At 41.2% G+C, this 22373-nt stretch overlaps 1 protein-coding gene across 2 annotated transcripts in view; it reads right to left on the bottom strand.

The window, feature by feature from the left end:
* Positions 1-22373, bottom strand: part of NRK (Nik related kinase) — a 1020485-nt gene that overhangs the window by 236662 nt on the left and 761450 nt on the right. For both annotated transcript variants that reach the window (XM_078688671.1, XM_078688672.1), the window contains 4 exons: positions 17299-17416; positions 17056-17214; positions 13197-13340; positions 3784-3918 (listed from right to left, as the gene is read on the bottom strand). In XM_078688671.1, the coding sequence (XP_078544797.1) occupies positions 3784-3918; positions 13197-13340; positions 17056-17214; positions 17299-17416 (556 nt within the window). The remainder of the gene's footprint in view (positions 1-3783; positions 3919-13196; positions 13341-17055; positions 17215-17298; positions 17417-22373) is intronic.

Here is a 22373-nt window from a genome sequence, read left to right on the forward strand (position 1 = left end):
TTTGCCCTGGCCCATATGATGCTTCTCATGACTGTCCCACGGGGATGATTCCACCTAATGCTGTCTGTCTGTGGCTGTCCATAAGAGCCATTGTTGCCCGTCTTTAGCTTTCTAAGTGCTTAACACTGACCTATTGTCTTCTCTGTTTAAATCACCATGGGCTACTCCCAAGCATGGTGATGGTGAATGCAGCTCTCCACTGACCTGGGGCCAACCAACCTCTGTGATGGATGGCTCACCTGTTGCCAGTCGGTGCTACTGAGAATGGGGATATAACCATTCTGATCCAGGGGCTATTCAGGTATTATTCCTACCATTATTGCACTGGTCACAACTTTGAGACCTGCCCTGGTTGCATCTTCTGCCTTCATACCAAACTGCACAGTAAATGCTGTTCCCTCAAGTACCCAATAAATAGTCGTCACGTATACCCTTGCAAATATGCCTGAAGTTATTCTACAGTCAATTATGATAGAGAACTCATTAACTGGAAAACTCCATTTTGGAGATGCCGGCCCGGGTGAAATGGTGGAGAGCAGACCTCTCTCCCTTCAATCCATGTATGGACTCTGCTGAGCAAACACTGATGGCTGTTGAGAAAAGTTTAGATAAGGAACCAGACTTGGACCGTTATATTTTGTACATGGAACGTAAAATCACAGACTTGGAAGGCTTCTTTCATTACAATATGATCAGAATCTATGGAGTGGCTGAAAGGGTTGAGATAAGATTTTGTTCTGAGCTACTGCCTCGCCTCTTGAATGTTTATTTTGGAAATTCTTTGAAGTTCCTGTTGGCACACAAGCGTCACTCCAGAAGTTCTAGTAAGACGAATAAGTAGCATGCCTTTAAAATATCTTTACTACAACATTAACACATGAGAGCGATTCTGCAGGTATCGAAGAAGAACAACAACCCCTTTCTTCTTGAAGGACAGACTACTAACACCTTGGCATTTTATTTATTAAAACTCTTCTCTGAAGGAAGACATTTCTGGCCCCTGGTATTTAAAATGTCGCATCCTGGAACCACCAGTGATGGAGGCCATGCTGGATGCAAAGACTTCAGAGTTCACAACCCCCGACAATCTGGAGGATTTCCTGTACTGCCATGACTCTAATGGATACACTTTGCAATGTGATGCCACACCAGTGGCTGTACTACAGTGAATGTGCTGCTCCCAGGACAGCTGCAAACATGTGCCTCCTTGGAGGCAGCGCAATCAAGTGAAATATGTTATGTTATGTTATGTTAAAATATTTTATACCGCGCACGTTCACCGAAACGGTTTCTTGGTGCTCATAACAAATGCGGAGGGCAAGGGCAGAAGTTTACTCAAATGCCAACTGATAGAGAAACTTCTTCAGTGTCCTACGAAAGCATTCGTAGTTAGGGCAGTGGCGAAAAGATATAATATATATATAAATAAGGAGCAGCTGCTTCAAAGCTGCTACAAGCGGATGCAGTGAGTGACTGCACTTTCCTGCAAGGGCATGTCTGGGGCGGGGGGGTCAATAGGACCCACCTACTCCCTTCCAGAGGGCTGCCTTTAATAATACCAGAGTGCCCTGGGGGTGTACAAAGCGGGTGCACATGCCCTTTGCACCCCTGGGGCACTTTCTATAATACAGCCCCATATGCCTAAGTATAGCCCTGGGACTTCTGGATTGCTTACCTAGCAGAAGACACTAAGACTGAACAAAAGTGTTGTATAACATCACAAAGATAGAGAAAAATCCAGGACCCTGCTTAAAAGTATCTAAGTCTCTGATAACCAGGACTCTTACATTAACATTTTCATTTTGTCCTCAAAATGTGACCATTTATAGGGATGCATCCTTCCTCCTATCAGAGTTTGTATGACATTATCCTCTGGCCTCCTGCCTGAATCCTCTACTACCACACCATGGGCATTTGTCTGTCTTTCTTGTAGTGCCTCCTAATGACTTGTGCTTACTGTGCTATCGATATGCCTCAATACGTTTTCAGTTACATGCCTGTTTATGCTGACTTCATGGGAGACGACATATCTGTTTATTTTGTTTCTCAAGTTCATTATGTTGTCAGAATTTTCCTATGTTCCTCTTCTCTGGGTTGTGTGCTAGCAGTGTCCCAATTCACACCATGTTGCTTGCCCCTTTGACCACATTCTTGATTGCACTCACATAGTTCTCAGCCTGTGTTGCTGAGTAAACACAGCTGTAGACAGCCTGTAGACCAGCGTTTGATAGTTGACTACACCCTATGAGAGGCTTTAACACTTTAGGCCTGTATCCATTTCCATGCCGTTTTCACTTATCAGTTATTAACTCCTGAAATGTCGATCATTCAGGGTATGATTACGGGTCTGTTTGCCTCCTAATTGACCACATGTTTTCCAAGTTAAGGGAACAGGTTTCTTGACTCCACTGGCAAACGTTTTTGCATCACAATTACACTGCTGATGATTGGTAGACCCTGTTCAGTTCTCATGATTAATTCCTTCAGGCGGCTCGGCTAAAGTTTTCGTACTGTTTTTCATAATTGGTACTGATTGCCTTTGACATTGCGAAGGGCTGAGCTGCTGCTACATTCTAACTGCCTCATACTGTGATTTGTTGTACATACTCTGAGATTGTCCTGAGCTTCTATGGAACTGGTCTAGGATGTGGATGCAGCTGTCTGGTGCCCATTGTGGCATGGGCACCAGACAGCAGCACCCACATCCTAGATCAGACTAGGCCATCTTACATGACATGACAAATGTGACTAGCATCTCAACACATGGCACAGATGGCTGGCGACTGTTCTGACTACAGCCAAGATCTTAATTTTGGGATACCGGTGACTGTTCTGGAACTCATTTTGGTGTTATGGCTACCACAGTTTGATATGTGTCGTTGTTTATGACAGAGTTCTTTATTAGATCAACAACTATTTGATGTTCAACCAAATATGGTGCCTATTCTTGGACTGCTGATGGCCTTGGACCATCTTGGTCATACCATAGTCTGGCCTATTGGAGTAGTTTTGTTTCCCTTCACATATCTACATCCATTTACCAAGGGTAGGCACCGACTGATGGACCCACACATGGCTAACTGCCTGTCCTCCATCACTCTTGTCTCACTCACTCTGCCCAACTGATAACCAAGAGCAAACCAACCTCTCTGGTGAGGGGAAATGATGCTTTGCAACACTCCTCCACTCCATGCATGTGTGCTGAAATCCCCAGGGATTGCTCCATAGGATTGGGATTTGTACTTGTGCTGTCTTTCTCATTTCAGATGTATTCTCTGTGACAATGATAATATACAGTGCATTTTGAAGGAAGCATTGTTGTTGCTTGCTTTGTTTGTTACTGCACTAGCTCTGGTCGTCGCTCATGAATACTTTATCTACCTGACAATGTCTGTTTTTGGTCCCCCTAATCAGGGACGTAACACAGGCCCTGCAGGCCCTGTGTTGCAGGCAAGAGACAACCCCTCAGGGCCCCAATTCAGCCAAAGGCCGGTGATTATATATCAGATATGGGAGTTTAAGGGGTCCTCATCACATTCTGTAGGGTGTCCTCATGATTTTCGCCCCCCTTCTCCATGAAAGGCTATGGCTAACCTGACAACATGAGTAGACATACTCTTTTTACTCAAGTGATGCTCCAAATAATAAAAGGATAGTGATATAATATAGAGGTATGCTATTCACTTTGTTTCTATCATTGGTACTATTCAGAGGGGCAAGAGGTTCAATAGAAATTGTACAAAACGCCACTGAAAGGCATACACATAAAATGACGACACTTACCAACTTTGTAGTGGACACAACCTTCCAGGTCTCCCACAGAGACCCATCCTTGGCGTTTCTCAACCTCTGGGTCATTGCGTAATATTTTATTCCTCAACCATGATAAGTAATAGACACGCAGTTTATTCTTTTTTCCTGGTTTTCCAAAAATAAGAAGATAGATATTTTGGTTTTATACTTTCGCTTTGAAAAAGCATAAAAGGTCATTTGTTATTAGCGAAAAATATTTCTAAATGGGACAGCTCTAGAGAATTTGCTCCTGTAGGTTAAAATCACCCATCACACTGCACAGCCATGTGTATACACGCATACACTGAAGCATTCAATCAATCAATCAACAAATATATTAACTTTATTCAGCTTCTGAATTAAAAACCATAAAAGTGCTACAAATCATTATATATAAATAAAGTTAAAAAGCCAACTTAAAAATGTTACAATAAATGTTGTTTAAGAAAGAGATACAAGCAAGTAATAAAAAAACAATAAAAAAAAACAATATTGTTATAAAAAAAAATCATATAAAAGGCATTACAGAAATAGGGGTTGACCTATGCACCCAAGGCTATAGATCACAACTATTTCTAAGCCTAACAGTAGCTTTAAAAAAAAACTAAGCACATTAAGTACAATATCTCCCAAAAGCATTTGTAAATAAATATGGCCTTAGCGGACCTGACCAAAATGAGCCCTTTTTAGGTCGCGCCTACGCAGTACACATGCGCTGTATAGGAGAGAGACCTCATGCCATTGGCACAGCTTTGGGGGCAAAAACGTGCACGCGCTGCATTGCTTGCGATGGCAACGCATGCACATCTGGCGATTTCCTTACGGGAGCGCGCGCCGCCATATGGTCGCACGCTCCCGCAAGGGAATCATGCAGGCCCCCCCCCCGCCTGCTGCAGCGCGAGGCACGCGCGCGCCTCCCCCTGCTGCCACGGGAGGTGCATGCGTGCTTGTTATGTCTGACATGTCACAGTTCTTGCATCTTAAAATCTGGTCATCCTAAAGTCACCACTGCATATCGGTAAAAAAAAAGTGCTCTGGTCATTCCGCCTGCACAGACGTGAAGTAACAAATGTGTGTAGATGTCATCACACATGCGTGCGGCTACAGAATTACATTCGACAGCAGCACCCAAGCAATTAAACAATTTTTTGTCGATGTGGCATATCATCTGCAAAAAGCATTTACTATGCCAAAAGGTTAACACGGTTGAGATCTATTGGAATGCTCGTTACCTCTTAGGGGCATTCATTTAAAGCTGTCTGAAGGCACTAAATCCGGTTGGTCCTGACCCAAGAAGCAGCTTCCTGCTATTTTAGTCCTAGTCCAGCACTGTTCTACTGGCTACTAGGGCGTTCCTTTCGGCAAGTCGCCATTTAGCTGTGCAAATGAATACGTCCGACCCGAAGCGCTGGCTAGATTGTAACACATGCTAGCCCTGTGCAAATATCAATCTGATGCCCATTTTCTACGTGTGTTCCTCTTACTGCTGAAACATTTAACGAGGTGTTAAGTAGAATATCAACTTTGCATTAGGTGTTTTACAGCATGGCCTTTTAATTTAATTACCTATGGGGGGCATTGACACCTAAACCGAGGCAAGCTTTACTGGGACTGGTACATCTCCAGCCACATCACACATCACATATTTGTTAAGCGAACATACGCCTGAGGCATCTTGGCGCTATATAGCAGATCTTTACTGTTACACAACTCTGAGGGATGAAAGGTTAAGTGGACCCGCCGGGATTTGAAACTGTGACCAGGAGGTCGAGTACAAGCCCCTGTAGTAGGCATTAGTTCACTGAGCCACCATACCCAGCCACATCTACTGTGCTTGGAGTTTAACCCCTTTTTGCCCCATTTCGGGTGCTTCTCTTGAGTCAATTATCATTCACTGCTGGTTTCCTTTTCTGTATGCTATTCAGCACTGGGCGATCGTCAGTCTGAGAACTCCGCCATTGCTGCTAATGACAACAAAATTGAGGCGTCCAAACAGTAAGCCCTCAAAAAGGCCTCGACTACGTTCTCTTCATAAACTCGGTCTGGCAGTTTACACACAAGCCCACCTTCCTCTGAAAAGATAAGTAATGAGATCCATTCCTGACCTTTGGCGGTCCTGTCACACGCGCACTTGTTATGTCTGGCCTGTCTCAGTTCTTGCTTCTTAAAATCTGGTCATCCTAAAGTCACCACTGCATATCGGTTAAAAAAAACAAAAGTGCCCAGGTCATTCCACCTGCACAGACGTGTAGTAACAAATGTATGTAGACGTCATCACACATACGTGCGGCTACAGAATTACATTCAACAGCAGCACCCAAGCAATTAAACAATTTTTTGTTGATGTGGTATAGCATCAGCAAAAAGCATTAACTACGCCAAAAGGTTAACAAGGTCGAGATCTATTGGAATGCTCGTTACCTCTTAGGGGCATTAAAGTAAAGCTGTCTGAAGGCACTAAATCCGGTTGGTGCTGTCCCAAGAAGCAGCTTCCTGCTATTTAAATCGTAGTCCAGCACTGTTCTACTGGCTGCCAGTGTGTTCCTTTCGGCAAGTCGCCATTTAGCTGTGCAAATGAAAACGTCCTCTCCGAAGCGCTGTCTGGATAGTAACACATGCTAGCCCTGTGCTCCTATCAATCTGATGCCCATTTTCTACGTGTGTTCCTCTTACTGCTGAAACGTTTAACAAGATGTTAAGTGGAATATCAACATTGCATTAGGTGTTTTACAGCATGGCCTTTTAATTTAATTACCTATGGGGGCATTGACGCCTACACCGAGGCAAGCTTTACTGAGACTGGTACACCTCGAGCCACATCACATATTTGTTAAGCGAACGTACGCCCGTAGGCATCTTGGCGCTATATAGCAGATGTGTACTGTTACACAACTCTGAGGGATGAAAGGTTAAGTGGACCCGCCGGGATTTGAATCTGTGACCAGGAGGTTGAGTACAAGCCCCTGCAGTAGGCATTAGTTCACTGGGCCACCATACCCAGCCACATCTACTGTGCTTGGAGTTTAACCCTTTTTGCCCCATTTTGGATGCTTCTCTTGAGTCAATATTCATTTACTGCTGTTCTCCTTTTCTTTATGCTATTCAGCACTGGGCGGTCGTCAGTCTGAGAACTCCCTCATTGCTGCTAATGACAACAAAATTGAGGCGTCTGAACAGTAAGCCCTCAAAAAGACCCTGACTATGTTCTCTTCATCAACTCGGTTTGGCAGTTTACACACAAACCCACCTTCCTCTGAAAAGATATGAAGAATGGCGGCATTAGTAATAAGATCCATCCCTGACCTCTGGGGGTCCTGTTTCGAGTAGTGTGGCTTATCAGTTGCAGAGGGAGTTCCTATGAAGCAGAATGGTTGTTGCATAGATCCCCTCAAGGAGTATTAGCCTCATTTTCAAGAGGCATGTATAGTGTGATGTGAATTCTAGTGCAAGGTAAGACACAGACCTAGGTCCAGAGCTTTAAGGGTACCCGGGCCTGCAGTTCTAAAAAGCTGATGCTAAGACGGGTCCCTATCAGGCTCTCCATTTTTGCCCTCATCCTCATGGTGAAAAAAAAAACGTAACCCTTGCAACAGAGCAACCCTTCACTGCCTTTGAGGTACCTTCAAAAAGATTTGTTATAGTTCTTTCAGTCTCATCATGTCAGAACTGAAGCATTGTTAATGCTGTATACAACAAAGCTGAATTTGATGCTTATTTGTCACAAACAACTAACAACTATTGAATAAGCCAATAGTCCTGGTTTTATTAGTTCTCTCCTGCTGTATTTGCACTCTCCCTCCTTTGCTGCTTTCTAGAAATGCTGTAAAAGCACACATTAGTGTCTGCTTCAGCAGGCGCAGTGGTTCATCGCGTGCTATTATCTTAGTTAATGCCAGAGTTTTTAGAGAATTGTTTGCACCACCGAGAGGCGTGGGTGTGGCGGCGGCTGTCGACTGCTGGTGACTTCCTCTCATGTAAGGCGTGCCTTACTCTTTCTTTCTACTGTCGCAGAACCGAAGACTGCTTTCTTTCCAGATATCGTGTTCTCTCTGTTTCAAAAAGAGGGCCTAATAGGGCTTCTTAAAATCTTAAAATATACAAACTCAAGGTCACTGTTTTTCAAAACAAGTGTGCAAGGGACTTGATGAAACAAGCATTGGCATAGCCAATAGGTCTCGCCCTTGGGACCTTATAAGTGTTTAGCCATGCAACAGTTGATGTTGTTGCACCAAGGATATTGTGCTGGATAATGAAACACTTATAAGGTCCCAAAGGTGAGACCTATTGGCTATGCCTATGCTTGTTAAGATTGGTAGGATATATAGCTTCCTCGGTACCACGTAAAAACTGCAAAACATTATAAAATGTAACATGTCCTGTAGAGACTTTCCATCGAAGCCACAGGGCAAAAGATTATGTCCCCTGGCATTCACATGACCTCACATGCACGCACACAAGGAAATCAATGATTTAGTTTCTAAAAATATTTATTACACCCCCAAAATCCGACCGTTACTCGTAATATATTTGGCAAGATACATGCCAAATGCACAAAATCAACAGACAAAACCGCCAACTCCCCCATGCCCATGAGTTTGTCAGCTCACAAGTACCACATTAGGACCACAAAACAAGTCCCTATTACCACCTTATGCCACTTCTCCATTATCACGAAACTGGACGGGTTTGGCGATAAGCACAGTAAGGCTGCGCCACTACGTAGTAAACAAGAAAAATGCCAATACTGTGCACTAGTTTTCAACCATTTAAATAAGACACTCCTAGTCGTTGCCTCAAAAAAGACCACTTTTTCAGTCAAGATTCTTCATAGAAAATTCAAAAATTCTTTATTTTTATTTTTCTTTTAGCTTGTGGTTTAATTTGTTTTTTTTAGATTTCAAACGAGAAATTTATACATGTAAATGTCTGTACATCTATTTACAAAAACACACTATCATCATGATTAGTGATATACGAGGAATAGGGTTCTTTGGGGGGCAAGAGGACAAAAATGTGTAAAAGTGGTTTATCACAATAATAACAACACAAATAGACATAAGACACGTGTACACAGGACAGTGAACATATATCAAAACATTTCAAATACGTGGTGGTAATTGATGTCAAGTTGTTCTCAAAATATTCGCCAAAGTTAGATTGCTGTCTTTTATGGTGGAACTAGAGCCAAACCTATTTACAATCATAGGAGTGGTATAATACAATCAGTGAGCTCCATAGATCATCACAGTAATAAAGACCAAAACTCTATTTCGCAATCGTTTCTAATCACTCTAAATTATATATAAATCTATTTAGAGCCAAAACTTGGCACCACACACGACTACCACCTCGGTCGACGCGTTTCGTATCCTTTCGTATCCTGTCCAGCTAAAGGTATAGTTCTCTTTGCACCCTCGGCGTGACCACACCAGTTGGCAATGGATTTAAATTATTTCCGGATGTTTGTTTTGCACAAGAGCGTCCGTCTTCTCCTGATTACTCCGCCATCGTGTGACAGGATACTGAAATTCACCACTGACTAGAACCTCCACCACTTTAACTACATTAAGAACCAGCGACAGATTAATTGTGTTTGGTCCTGAAGAGAATCCTTTACAATGATTTAGGATTCGAAACGCGTCGACCGAGGTGGTAGTCGTGTGTGGTGCCAAGTTTTGGCTCTAAATAGATTTATATATAATTTAGAGTGATTAGAAACGATTGCGAAATAGAGTTTTGGTCTTTATTACTGTGATGATCTATGGAGCTCACTGATTGTATTATACCACTCCTATGATTGTAAATAGGTTTGGCTCTAGTTCCACCATAAAAGACAGCAATCTAACTTTGGCGAATATTTTGAGAACAACTTGACACCAATTACCACCACGTATTTGAAATGTTTTGATATATGTTCACTGTCCTGTGTACACGTGTCTTATGTCTATTTGTGTTGTTATTATTGTGATAAACCACTTTTACACATTTTTGTCCTCTTGCCCCCCAAAGAACCCTATTCCTCGTATATCACTAATCATGATGATAGTGTGTTTTTGTAAATAGATGTACAGACATTTACATGTATAAATTTCTCGTTTGAAATCTAAAAAAAACAAATTAAACCACAAGCTAAAATAAAAATAAAAATAAAGAATTTTTGAATTTTCTATGAAGAATCTTGACTGAAAAAGTGGTCTTTTTTGAGGCAACGACTAGGAGTGTCTTATTTAAATGGTTGAAAACTAGTGCACAGTATTGGCATTTTTCTTGTTTACTTCTCCATTATGTCACGGCCTGCCACAAAGCTCCTTGCCTAGTTTCAAAGGTTTGATGGGGGCCTTGTCCACATAAGCAAAATTGTTGGCTCTTCTTGAACTTTTCATCGAAATGCATTGGGCTGAAAGAATGCTTGGGAGGGTCACAGCAGGGAATTGCCATTTCTAAAATTAAAAAATGAATGTAAAATGCTGATTTATCCAGCATGTTACAAAACTTACAGCCTGTTTTCATCAAAAAGGGATTGTTTTCTAGCTTTGGCCTTTCAGATAACTTATCATAATGTACATTTGAATATTTGCAAAGCACTGATGGTTTAGGAATAATTGACTGCAGTAAAAAATTCATACTGTTAGCATTTATAGGTCAAGCCCATTAAGCTGATGTCATAGACGCATAACAAAATTGTGTGACCCGGTTTATGGAATTAGTTTCATTTTTATGAGTGCTCTCAAGTAATCTTCTGTCTGCCAAATAAAAGTAACAAATACAATTATTTGCGAAAAACCACATTTACATGTTATTTGTAACTACTGTAAATCACATGTATCCCATTCAAATGTGAAAGGATCATTAAGATTAGAAATAACTGAAAACAAAATAAATATTGTTTAACCTGGCTCTTTTTGCAGAGTCATCCCTAGCATTTTGTTTTTCTGTTGCTGTACCAGCTTTATGTTGGCATTAGTACTTTGTGCATTTTTTCCCAGCTAACCAGTGGTAAAGTGCTTGTGCTCTTGTCCTAAAACAAGGTTCAATTGTCATACAACTGATTGGTAAATTTTAATTTACTTGTACGTCCCGGGCAAATGGCACTACATATACCTATGGCCTGTACATTAAAGGCTACTTGTGGGCAGCAGCGCTCATTGTGCCACCAGTTAAAGTAGCACTAATAACATGTCTCACACCTGCTTTGCCACGCGTAAACATTCCTTTTTAATACCGATAGGTCACCCCTGAGGTAGGCCCTAAAGGCTCATAGGGCAGGGTGCATTGCATTTAAAAAGTAGGACATGTGTGTTGAGGTTTTAAATGTCTGGCAGTGAAAAACTCTTACAGGCACTTTTTACTGTTATAAGGCTTCTCTCTCCCGTAGACTAACACTAGGTTACCGTATAACATTTAATAAATGCTAGCTTCAGATAGGGTGCAGGTAGAGATATGCCGTTTACACTTAAATGAATTATAATTGAAAATCCTCTTTTTTTATTTTAAAAGTTGGATTGTAAGTTACTATCCTGAAAATGCCACGTTTAGAAAGTTGGCATTTTCTTGTCCCAGCCAATTATGCCTTCTGCCAGTGTCCTAGGTCACATAACCATGAATGGCTGTGCTGTTGGAGTTTGTGTATAGCTTCCAGACGGTGACACAAAGGGGGTTTAGTGGTGGACAGGATGGCCTATCCTGGCAGGTTGACTGAGGTGGGGCTCTACCCAGCCCCACTTACACTTCAAAGGGCTTTGTCACATGGACACAAAAAGGAAGCTGGCACCAGGCCTGCCTGGCCATTTGTTACCTCAGACAGTTTGGAGCCCTGACCAGGGAAAGGGAAGAAACTTTTCAGAACCAGTGTTAGGGGTAGAACAGCTCCCCAATGGTTGGCACCAGGTATAAATATTGGACCTCCACATCCACTCATCAGAACTCTCCTGTACTTGTGGAAGATTCAGAAGGAGGACTGTCCTGCTGCCAGAGGACTGCCCTACTGCATGAAGGACTGTCTTGCAGATTTAGAAGGAAGATTGGGCCTTTTTGCCTTCATCCCAGACTACACAGATTGACTCCTAGAGTCATTTGTCTGACCTCCTGTATGAACAACTGAAACACAACAAGCTTCAGCTGCCTCCTTGCAGGTGCCCAGCTGACCTACTGGACCTGCATTTGGCCTGCTTTAGCGATACTGCTGTCCTCTGCTGGAGTGAGTTCTGATCCCCAAGAGGTGCCCCCCTGGTCTTGGACCTTTGGCTTGCCCCAATAAAATCTCCTCCTGCAAGAAAAGGTGACAATCCTGATGTTTTGGCTTTTCCCAACCGCGAAAAGGCCAGTTCGCACCAAGATTCTGCCACCCACGATGACCGCCCAACGTGAACCTCCTGAGAAATCTGCTCTTTGCACCGACAACGACCGTATATAACGACTGACAACAGGAGACCTGAATTTCTTGCTACAGCAACGAAAGTCAGTGACAACCACCAACACAAAGCTCTACCGACAACCGGATCTTCAGGCTACATCAATGACCATCTGCGACCTACTCTCGCACCAAAAGACTCCTCCTTGCAGTCTCCGCTAATGCGACTGAAACTATTTGCGCTGGACTTGAGAAGATAACTCTTGAGTAGGAATATGTTGGTCCCTTTATGCAACCGGTGCTCCATCGCGGTTGGCTTGAACTTGTGACTATCTCCCGGTCTACCAGATGATCGTGAGTGTCCTACAGTGCTTTAGGCACTATTTTTACTTACAACTTTAAAACTGATTGTATCTGGTTCTACTGATTGGATTTTTGTCATTCTGCTATAATTTTATGTATTAGAATGTATTAGTGTGCAACTAGTGTTTCCTCATCATGGCGTGGAATTCACAAGCTCTACTCTAGATAAACATGCTTGAAATGGACCCAGGAGACAAACACTGGAATCCAGGTAACCCTACTTCCTGACCGTGTGACCTTGGGAACACTACAGTGTGATCTTGTGAGCTCTAGTTTATAAGCTCGTGTAATGTCTCCGGTGCACCAATAATTAAATCCTTTAGAAATATAATTTTAAGAAGCAGATACAACCTGGGAGTTTACAGAAGCATTTCTAGCACGAAACATGAATTACAATGCACCTTTCTTCTTTCGTATGCGTGAAGCATTATTGCCAAGCTCTTTTTTTAGCTACTTCTAATGATGTAAAATCGTCAGAATGTACAACATCCTGAGCATCAATTTCGGAAGGCTTTCTGGACAGCTCGAATAGTGTTGTTGTAAGGATGAGAATGAAAATTCTATGTCCTACAGTTATCTTAGGCTGCCTGTCAGAGCACTTGTTTTGCACCTGCAATAAGTAACCTACGTCCTGACCTAATTCATCTGCCTCATTAGCTGCTCACACCTCCACAGGAGGTCAGACACTCACCTGAAATGGTGATTAGAACATTCAGTCCTTCCAGAACATCCATTTGGTGGAAGCGCCTTCTGCTAATCAGTGGATACACCCTCCCCTGACCACTGCGGTCCAGCAGCCACAAGCCGTTCTCAGTCCCCACCAGCAAATTTACTCCTAGGAACAAAAGTAGATAAAGTTATTCCTTTGAGAAAGAAAGGTTCTCAAAAAGTTTACATTTATATTCTAGCATTACAAGTCGTGAAGCAGTCAGGCCAGTTCAATTAAACCATTTTCTCCAGGCTTATTTAAAACGTGTGCCTGAAATCAATGTATGCACTTTCATTGAATTCACAAAGCCGAACGCATCTAAGTTAACTAATGCAAGAGTAGGATGTGAATTAATGTTGAAAGATAGAAGGTTTATAAGCTATATGTCAATGGTGTGGTCATGCACAAACAATGCAAGAATGGTGAACACCTACAAAGTAATAGACTTTTGACTCTAGGCATTTAAGGGTAAAACACGTGGCCCTTCCTTCATTAGTGATGAAAGACTTTAAAATACCAACTTTATTAGTTTCTTCTAAACTTAATTCTATTTTACATCGAGATAGCGTCTAAATCAGGGTGCATAGTCTCCTTTTGCTAGGAGCAGCATTAAAGCTCATTTTGTTTTACCTCAGTGGGTGATTGCTGTTGCTGTGTTTGATTGAGTCTATGGACTGCTTAGAAGGTATGAGCACCTCTTTCCAAATTGGCTTCGGTTTAGTATCATTTAATTATTCTCTCTTTCGGTTTTGCATGTGAGTAGCTTTTTTGTGGCATAAACATACGTGTAAGGCAGGGTGGTGAGTCGAACTGCAGTGCAGGCGTGCCAAGAGATCCCACTGGGCCTCTGTGTTGTTCGGCTCAACTGATTAGATACTGTGGTAGGTTTGGCATCTAGCGAATGGCCTGTTTGGGTTAAATGCAGTAGACAGTTTAACCTATATGAATGAGGGAGCATTCTCAGTGGCCTTCATTACAACTGTGGATGCCATCATGAGGGGCAGCCTAGGTGGATATTAAAATTAAAACCGCGGCTGTTGTGCAAAGGACTCCTACTTGTTTTTTTATTTTGTCACCTTCTGTTATATTGTGCATAGTTTTCAGCCTCTATCAAGGAAACAGCTATTCCTAATTTTAAGCTATATTGTCTTATCTCCTGAAGAGTTTCCCCTGTGGTTCCACATTCCCATAGCTGCATGCAACTATATGTAGTCGAGACCGGAAAAGGTGCATTGTGCAGGAAGAGAAGAGGATACAGTGCAGGGAAGTCAAGGTGACTGTTGACAGAGCAACCAGTGATCGATGCCTCAAAAGTTTTTTTTTTCATTTCAGACAAGATTAGGTATTGTTAGGGATCAACAATTCCGAGCAGTTTGAAAGAAGTAAACAGGAAGAGACAATTGAGATGATGGTTGGAGAAATATTAGAAGTGAGAGGGAAATGGAGAGGGCATGGAGAGAGGGGTGAAAACCAATCGAGGAGGCTGACAATGACAGGTGGAAGGAGAAACAAGGATGTACAATAAGGAAGGAGGTGTGGGGAAGCACGGGGGTCAGGGAATTTGCAATTACAAGCTCAATATACTCAAATGTTTTGAGAATGCTTACATGTTTTATGTGGAGATCTTTCTTTATGCTGAAAGAGAGAGAAGAGTATGTTCTCAAATGTCTGTCAATGTTGTTGCAGACCAACAGTGCCAATCCTGATTGTAATTGAGACAATATGCAGTGTTTGCCAATATAGGGGGCAGGTTTAATGCACAGTGTGCTTGAGATGTGAAGCATTTTATTTGTCTGCCAAATTGGCATATTCAACTTCAAGGCCTTGAAAATAACACAGCAGACTTCAAGATACTACACACGGAAAAAGGGAGACATTTGAGTTGGGGTAGAACTGCTGGTGTAATATCACGTTTCCTGGTGTCAAAGATCACCTAGCTGCTGCATGTAGCACCGTTTCGAGGGGGCGGTGCTGATAGTCGGGCGCCCCATAATGATATTTATCCTATAGTTTCGGTGGGAAATGGCTTGAGCATGGGCATCCTATTGAAGGTTATTCATGGGGATGGAAGGTTTGGTAAATTTGATGATACTTAATTGGTAGTTGGTGCTTTTAGAAAAAGCGTTAATGTGCAGTTGGGTATTAAAGACCTCATATACATTTAGACACCCCAGAAGGATGTATGACGTTACAACGCATACTTTTACAACGCATGCCTTTACAACGCGGTATTTACAAAGAATACCTTTACAACGCATAGTGCTTTTGGGTGCTGGATAGTGAATAGTTTAATTTACTATTCCAACTCCAGTCGCCTTGGATAGTAGGGAAGGTGTTGGTTAGTAAATTAAATCTATTCCCTATCCTGGAGCGCCCCCCAGCGCAATGCGTTGTAATGGTTTGCGTTGTAAAAGTTGCGTCGTAAAGGCACTGCGTGGGAAAAGTTGCGTTGTAAAGGATGTTTCCCCTCCAGAAGCTCTGCCATAAATAGTAGGATGTACCGGTCCCCCAAGTTGGCAATTCCCTGATTGTTCCGGCTGAGGGTACGCAAAGGAGCTGTTCAACCTCTGTTGTGGCACCTTTGAATTGGAAATTGATTATCCTCGGAGGAAGCACCCGTCAAAATGACATGGTACGGCTTTAGGCAGAAGACGGTGAAGCTGGTGTCTATGACGAGGGTGAGTGACACTAGTGGAAACAAGGCTCATTCATAATTTGCTTCTTGCTCAATTCTAGCTAAATAACACTTCTTTGATACGCTCATTTATTTTGTGTATAATCTTATATAAATTCTTCGTTAAGTATGTTCAAATATTAGTCGAGTGGGTTTTTACACACTGTTTTAAATAGTCATTAGCTGGTTTCGATAGTCAATAATTGTAAATCAGCATTTAGGACACAAATCCATGCTTTGGGGCTATAACAGAAGGTAAACCGGGCAGATGTTGTAAAGAATTCAGGGAGCAGTGGCTTCATGCATAGCACAGATATATTCAGACAAGTGTGATGATTAAATTGTTGAATTGAATATTCCACCCATAAGAGAGAGAGAGAGGGAGAGAGAAAGAGGGAGAGAGAGAGAGAGAGAGAGAGAGAGAGAGAGAGAGAGAGAGAGAGAGAAAGGTTGGTGAGAGCCAAAGGACGGAAGAAAACCAGAAGGGAGGACACAAAGCCGACACTGAGCAACATCACTGTCCAGTGTCAGAGATGGGGAAAACATGACTGGGGTGTGTCAAAGCAAAGAGGGCCCATATTGGTTAATAAAAGAAAAGGTGTTTTTTTAAACACTGAGAGGAAGGAGCAGGATACAGAATGTGGGAAGGGAGAGAGGGGAGGGGACATGCATAACACACACTCACTTGGAGTGCTAAATGAGAAATGAAAGAAAAAATTGTTTCACGACATCTGAAACCTAGCCAATCAGAAGTTAGAGTAAAGAAAAGGAATGCACCAGGGGCAGAACAAACATGAGAATAGTAACAAAGAAACATTCACTTAAAAGTAGGGAACTGAGATAGAAAAAAATGCCATGGAATCATGTGCAAGGGCTGACCCAAAGCCCACTTTATGTAGTATGGTATGCAAAGGTGTCTGTGACAGCTAAAGCTAAAGCTATCTGTGGAGAGACCGCAAAAACACTGGGTGGGGTAGCGATATCTCTAGAAATGCACCACCAATATACTAGGAAGTCACAATCCATGTGAACATTTCCAAAGATGATATCTGCAAAAATGGATTTGTAATTCCAATATGACATTCTACAATAACGGTCCTCCCTAATCGACAGCAGTTTCAACACGTCGCAGGATCTATTTTTGAAAGCATCAGCTGTCATACTTACCCCATAAGGCAGCACAGAGTACTTCCGAGTTGAATTTCTTCTTGTATTTGCGAATTTCTGGACTGTCACTTTGGGGGCGGATATTTGTTGGGTTGACATTGACGACAGAACCTTTCCGAGCATTTTCTCGTCGAGGTGTTTCCAATTTCGAGCTACAAGCTAGAAATAATAGAGGAATGGAATGAGTCAATTTACCAGGTAGCATTTTGTTCAACTATGGTCTGCGCACTGTTCATCACTCACAAGAGCTGGAAGGACTGGTAGGGGGTGAGATCTGCAGGAGCCGCGGATCGATGAAGGCTGTGAACGAGGAAGTTGATGAGGAGCTGTTCTTCGATTGTACTTTATCATCGCTTGGAGTCTACAATGACATTTGAAACCCGCTGTTATCTTGAAATTGTCAATCAATGAAGGCGTTCTACATCAATATTATATGAACATTAAAGAACTTTCAATTGCATTTTCACTTCTAATAAGAGGATCAGATACAAACTAGCGACCTTGCTACAGAAAAACATGAATACTTCCAGTATGTGAACATTAAAGGACCTTCAGAAAAATTTTCAGGCCTAACAAGAGTATCAGAGAAAAACTACCAAATTTGCTACATAGAAAGATGAATGCTGCTCAGCATGAGCTGACACAGGTCGTCAGAGATGCTTTAACCCGCACAAAAAGATACATTCAATGCAATAGTGACTGGGTATTTACAATTTACATACACCAGGCAACTGAAAACAGCATCCATATAATATCACTACATAGCATCGCATACATTACATAAAATAACGTGAGGATTCTAAATTGAAAGGATTTATTATTAATTATAAAATTGTAATACAAAGGATTAAGGACATTAATATTTTCACTGTATCTATTTGGCACCCATGTATTGTAAGGTTCAATATTTGTCATTCGGTTGTGGCAGCACCATGTGTGCACAACCTCTGCACTGCTGCATTTATTGCAGATGTAGGAAGTAAGAGCAAAACATAGCATGTGGTTTTAGATTTAATAGTCCTCTTACCAGCTCTGTTGCAGGACATATTCCTGCTATATAGAGTGTAACTGCCTCCCCTAGTGCTTTATTAGGGGTTACGGCTGGAAGAATTAGCCCTCCCCAACATTTTTTCAGCCTCCCCCCCCCGAAATTTGTCTCTAGTTGCCCACCTGGCTGCAGATGCGTTTTAATCTTAAAATTTCTTCGTAAGGGATGTTACCAATTAAATGTTTGGGGTGGGCACTGGTTGCGTGAAGTGTCGCATTCCCTGCTGTCGGTTTTCTATAGGCAGCAGTGACTAACTTATTGTCATTAACATAGATGCAAACATCTAAAAATTCAATTTTAGTTGGACTGATGTGCGACGTAAAGTGTAGGTTAAAACAGTTGTCATTGATTGTCTTAATAAAACCTCTGCACTCTCAATATCTCCATTCCAAACAATAAAAACATCATCGATGTAACGCAACGAATGCATAATCCTGTCGTTAAAAATTTCTTTGTGTTGTGCCTTGAGGACCTGCTCCTCCCAATAGCCCACGTGCAAACACGCGTAGCTAGGGGAGAATTAGGCACCCATAGCAACACCCCCTATTTGCCTAAACACATCCTTTCCAAATGAGAAACAGTTATTTTCTAAATACCTAGTAATCAAGGATATCAGCATTTTGTTGCACATGAAGTATTCATAAGGCCTAGAATTCAGAAAATACTTAATTGCATTAATACCACAGGAATGTTTAATGCTGGTATATAGCGATTCTATATCCAGAGTCATGAGAATCATGTTGTCAGTCCATGCGATGTTATTCAATTTATTTAAGAAATCCCCATTGTCTTTCACAAAGGAAGGTAATGTTCTTACTGACTCTTGCAAATAAAAATCCACATATTGCCCCACATGTTCGGTCATGCTCTTGGTCGACGATATGATGGGGCGTCCCGGTATTGGAAAAGTTCTTTTGTGGATTTTAGGTAATAAATAATGAAAGGGAAGAATTGGGTGCTCATTAAGCATGAAATGATATTCATCTGTCGATATCAGCCCGTCTTGTTTCCAATGTTGTAATTCTTTCTTTAAAGCATTCTTTGCTTTGTTATAAGCTCTCATAGTAGATTTCTCATAACACTCCAAGGTGTTTAGTTGTCGCATGGCTTCCTGTACATACTGTTTCTCATGCCAAAGAAAAATGTTCCTGCCTTTATTCGATTTTTTCACAATAACCACCATGTCATTACCCAGTTTTTTCATTAAGTTTTGATTTTGTGATTGGTTAAAATTCAACCTACTTTTCCTATAGTTGGCTTGGCGGTGAAGATTTTTTATTTCTTCTGTGGCACACTCATGAAAAAGAACGTTGTATACCTCCTGATTTGCCCATGTGGCTTAGGCTACGTGGGTGAAACAGGGAGGGAACTTCGTTTTAGGGTGACAGAGCATAAATCTGCGATAAGAACTAAAAAAGAGAATGTGCCCCTAACTGCACACTTCATTGCGAACAACCACAAATGTGAAGAGTTTAATTGGTTTATTTTAGAAAAAATCAAAACCAACAGACTGGGTGGCAATACCGAAAAAATCAGGAAAAAAAGGGAACAATGGTATATGTGCGCCCATGACACTATCAATACAGGCCTCAATAGCAGGGTAGACTGGATGTCGTTCATCATCTGACACCAGCACCCTTCCGATTTTCCACCTCTGTTTCTTTATGTTTGGGACTAGAGTACCAGTTGGAACTTAGGAATTTAAGATGAAACCATAAAATTTGTACCCCATGGGGTGTCCATCTTGAACTAGAATAGTGATATACTCTATTACATGTCAAATTCCTTGACATATATAGAAAAATAAAACGAGTTTATATACCAGGCTTTACTAGTATACTAAGTGATAGGTCATCGATCCAAGAAATACTAGGATTCCCCTAATTAGAACAAAGAACTCTTGAAATCCTTGCTCATATTAATCATTTAAATCATAGCCAGGTAGAAACCCGTACTAGACTGCGGACTTTTACAACCTTAAAATGCATCATAATTAAAACCATAACTTATATTTAGAGTCAGCATAGATTTATTTTCAATATTTTCGTTTGATCAAATTTGCTACTAATATATCAGGCGACACTTAAAGGGAATTTATTAAATTTCTACTATAGGGTGTCCAATTAAAACTAGGTCAGTAGTACATTCCACCACATGCTAAGTCTCCCTACGTATTTATACCAGTACTCCTAATGACAGGTCATTGATCGAGGAAAGATTAGAGTCCCCTTAGTGGGAATAAAAAACTTACTCAAATTATTGCCCACATTAACTACTAAAGTCACAGCAAGTTATTAAGCCGTACTAGACTGCTAACCTCCTTCATTGTAAAATGTATCATAAATCAATGTGCAGAGTCAATACTTATTTATTTCCAGCTGAGATATTGTCCTATAGTTAAGCGTAAATAGCGGGTACCTCGACCTCAACTGCACGAGTTTTGAACAAGTGCATTTGTTTTTTATTAAGCACAGTTACCGTAATGGTTAATTTAATTAACACGCAAATAATAATTAAACTATTCTGGTAACATAAGCGTATTCCCTACACCACCCTGAATAGTAAGTAGGGTCCGCATGCTCCATTCCAAAATGGCGGCCACCAAAAGGGCTTTCTGTGATAGAAAATGAAGCGGAGGGAACAAGAATACCCCGGATGTTAAGGAAAGTAGTTCCGGGGAAATCCATTCGTACAAACATTACCGTTCTGAGTGGAAACAGGTGCGATAAGGCGATAATATATAAATAGCCGACCATAAGGCAGCAGCGATACAGTTACGAGACGAGGCAGACGTATGAAGTCCGTGCATGCACCCGACCGCATTGACGGTAAGTGTTCACTCGATTAGAGCGGGTGTTTTTTCGCACTTCCAAGAAAGACTTAATGATTAACCCCGGGGCCTTGAATACTTTATTCTGCCCATAGAACAGAGAAGCTAGCCAGTAGATTTGCTAATTGAAGTATGCTTTATGCATAGCTAGTAACTGCAAGACGAACGTTGCAGTGGGATTCACGATCGACTAAGTATCTTTGGTAAATTCTTTTTTAATGCAGGAGGGCAAGCCCAATTATAATTATAAAAACTACAAAATGGCCTGATACAGCTGTATCCACCCACATGGCCACAGGAGTATGAAAAGAAGTTCCACCTTTAGGAACTCCTATTTCCGCCTCCTTGAAGGTAATTATCTATCTAATTCGATCGAGATAAAGTGTTAGTGATAGAACAAATGCACCAGGGATTTATAATTTGTTTTTTCCCACATCTTTCTAGGTAAAAGAGTGCCCTACAAGAATCTGACTCATATACTAATATTAAGTTGTTAACTGCTTTATTGAAGGTGAGAAAATAAAAAAATTCCCCTCTCCCCTACTGCTATAGATTAGTAAGCACTAGAGTTATGAAAACGGATGTCTATAATGAAATGTCATCCTTAAATTTTGTCTCATGACCTAGAGTTTCGAACTAGAACAAACCAGGAATGAGTATACTCCACCAGGCCCATATTGTACAGATCCTACAGGAGCCAGTGGAAAATTAAAGCTGCTTTCTCCCTTTTCTGCGAAGGTGATGATTCAATCCAAACTAGTGATAAAATACCAAGTTTTTTTAAATGAGGAGAATATAAGAGCTAGCATGAATGTCTTAATAGAAGAGTATGTGTGAAGCGGGTTGTACATGCGATGTAACGTAGAGACATAAAGGTCTGTGATTGAGCCACATATAAAGAGAGTAATTGCAAGCAGTATGCCAAGAGTATTTAAAGCGGTTATGAATGTACCCTTATGACATAATGAGATTTAATCTTGTTATATAGTTTTTTCATATATAATTTTAAGACTAGGTAATCCACATGCCATACCTATGTTACTTAGTCTTGGACTTTTTTGTAGGCAACTGAATTGTTAGACAACTTAAAACTTATTTTTATATGAATATATCAGATCTCTAATAGCGATTATGTTTTATAGGTTTTCCTCGTAACAAGTGACAAAGAGAGTCATTATTTGGTTTTGGTCTTGATAAAGAGGGAATAAATTACGAATACCATCGAAACGCATCGACGCCCGAATTTTATACACAATCTATTCACTCTGCATTGTTGGAACAAGGAGGAAAATGTACTAACCACCTGTCAATGCGAGTTACATGCCTCTGTTTTGTTGTAGATGTGTTTTACTACAAGACCAATTAGTCTGGTCTGTGTTTGAAACTCTCTCTTGCTGCTATATTGTTTTTTATTATGAGTTTTGTCATAAAATATAACTA

The sequence above is a fragment of the Lissotriton helveticus genome, chromosome 4_1 (assembly GCF_964261635.1).
Source record: "Lissotriton helveticus chromosome 4_1, aLisHel1.1, whole genome shotgun sequence".
Classification (NCBI taxonomy): Eukaryota; Metazoa; Chordata; class Amphibia; order Caudata; family Salamandridae; genus Lissotriton; species Lissotriton helveticus.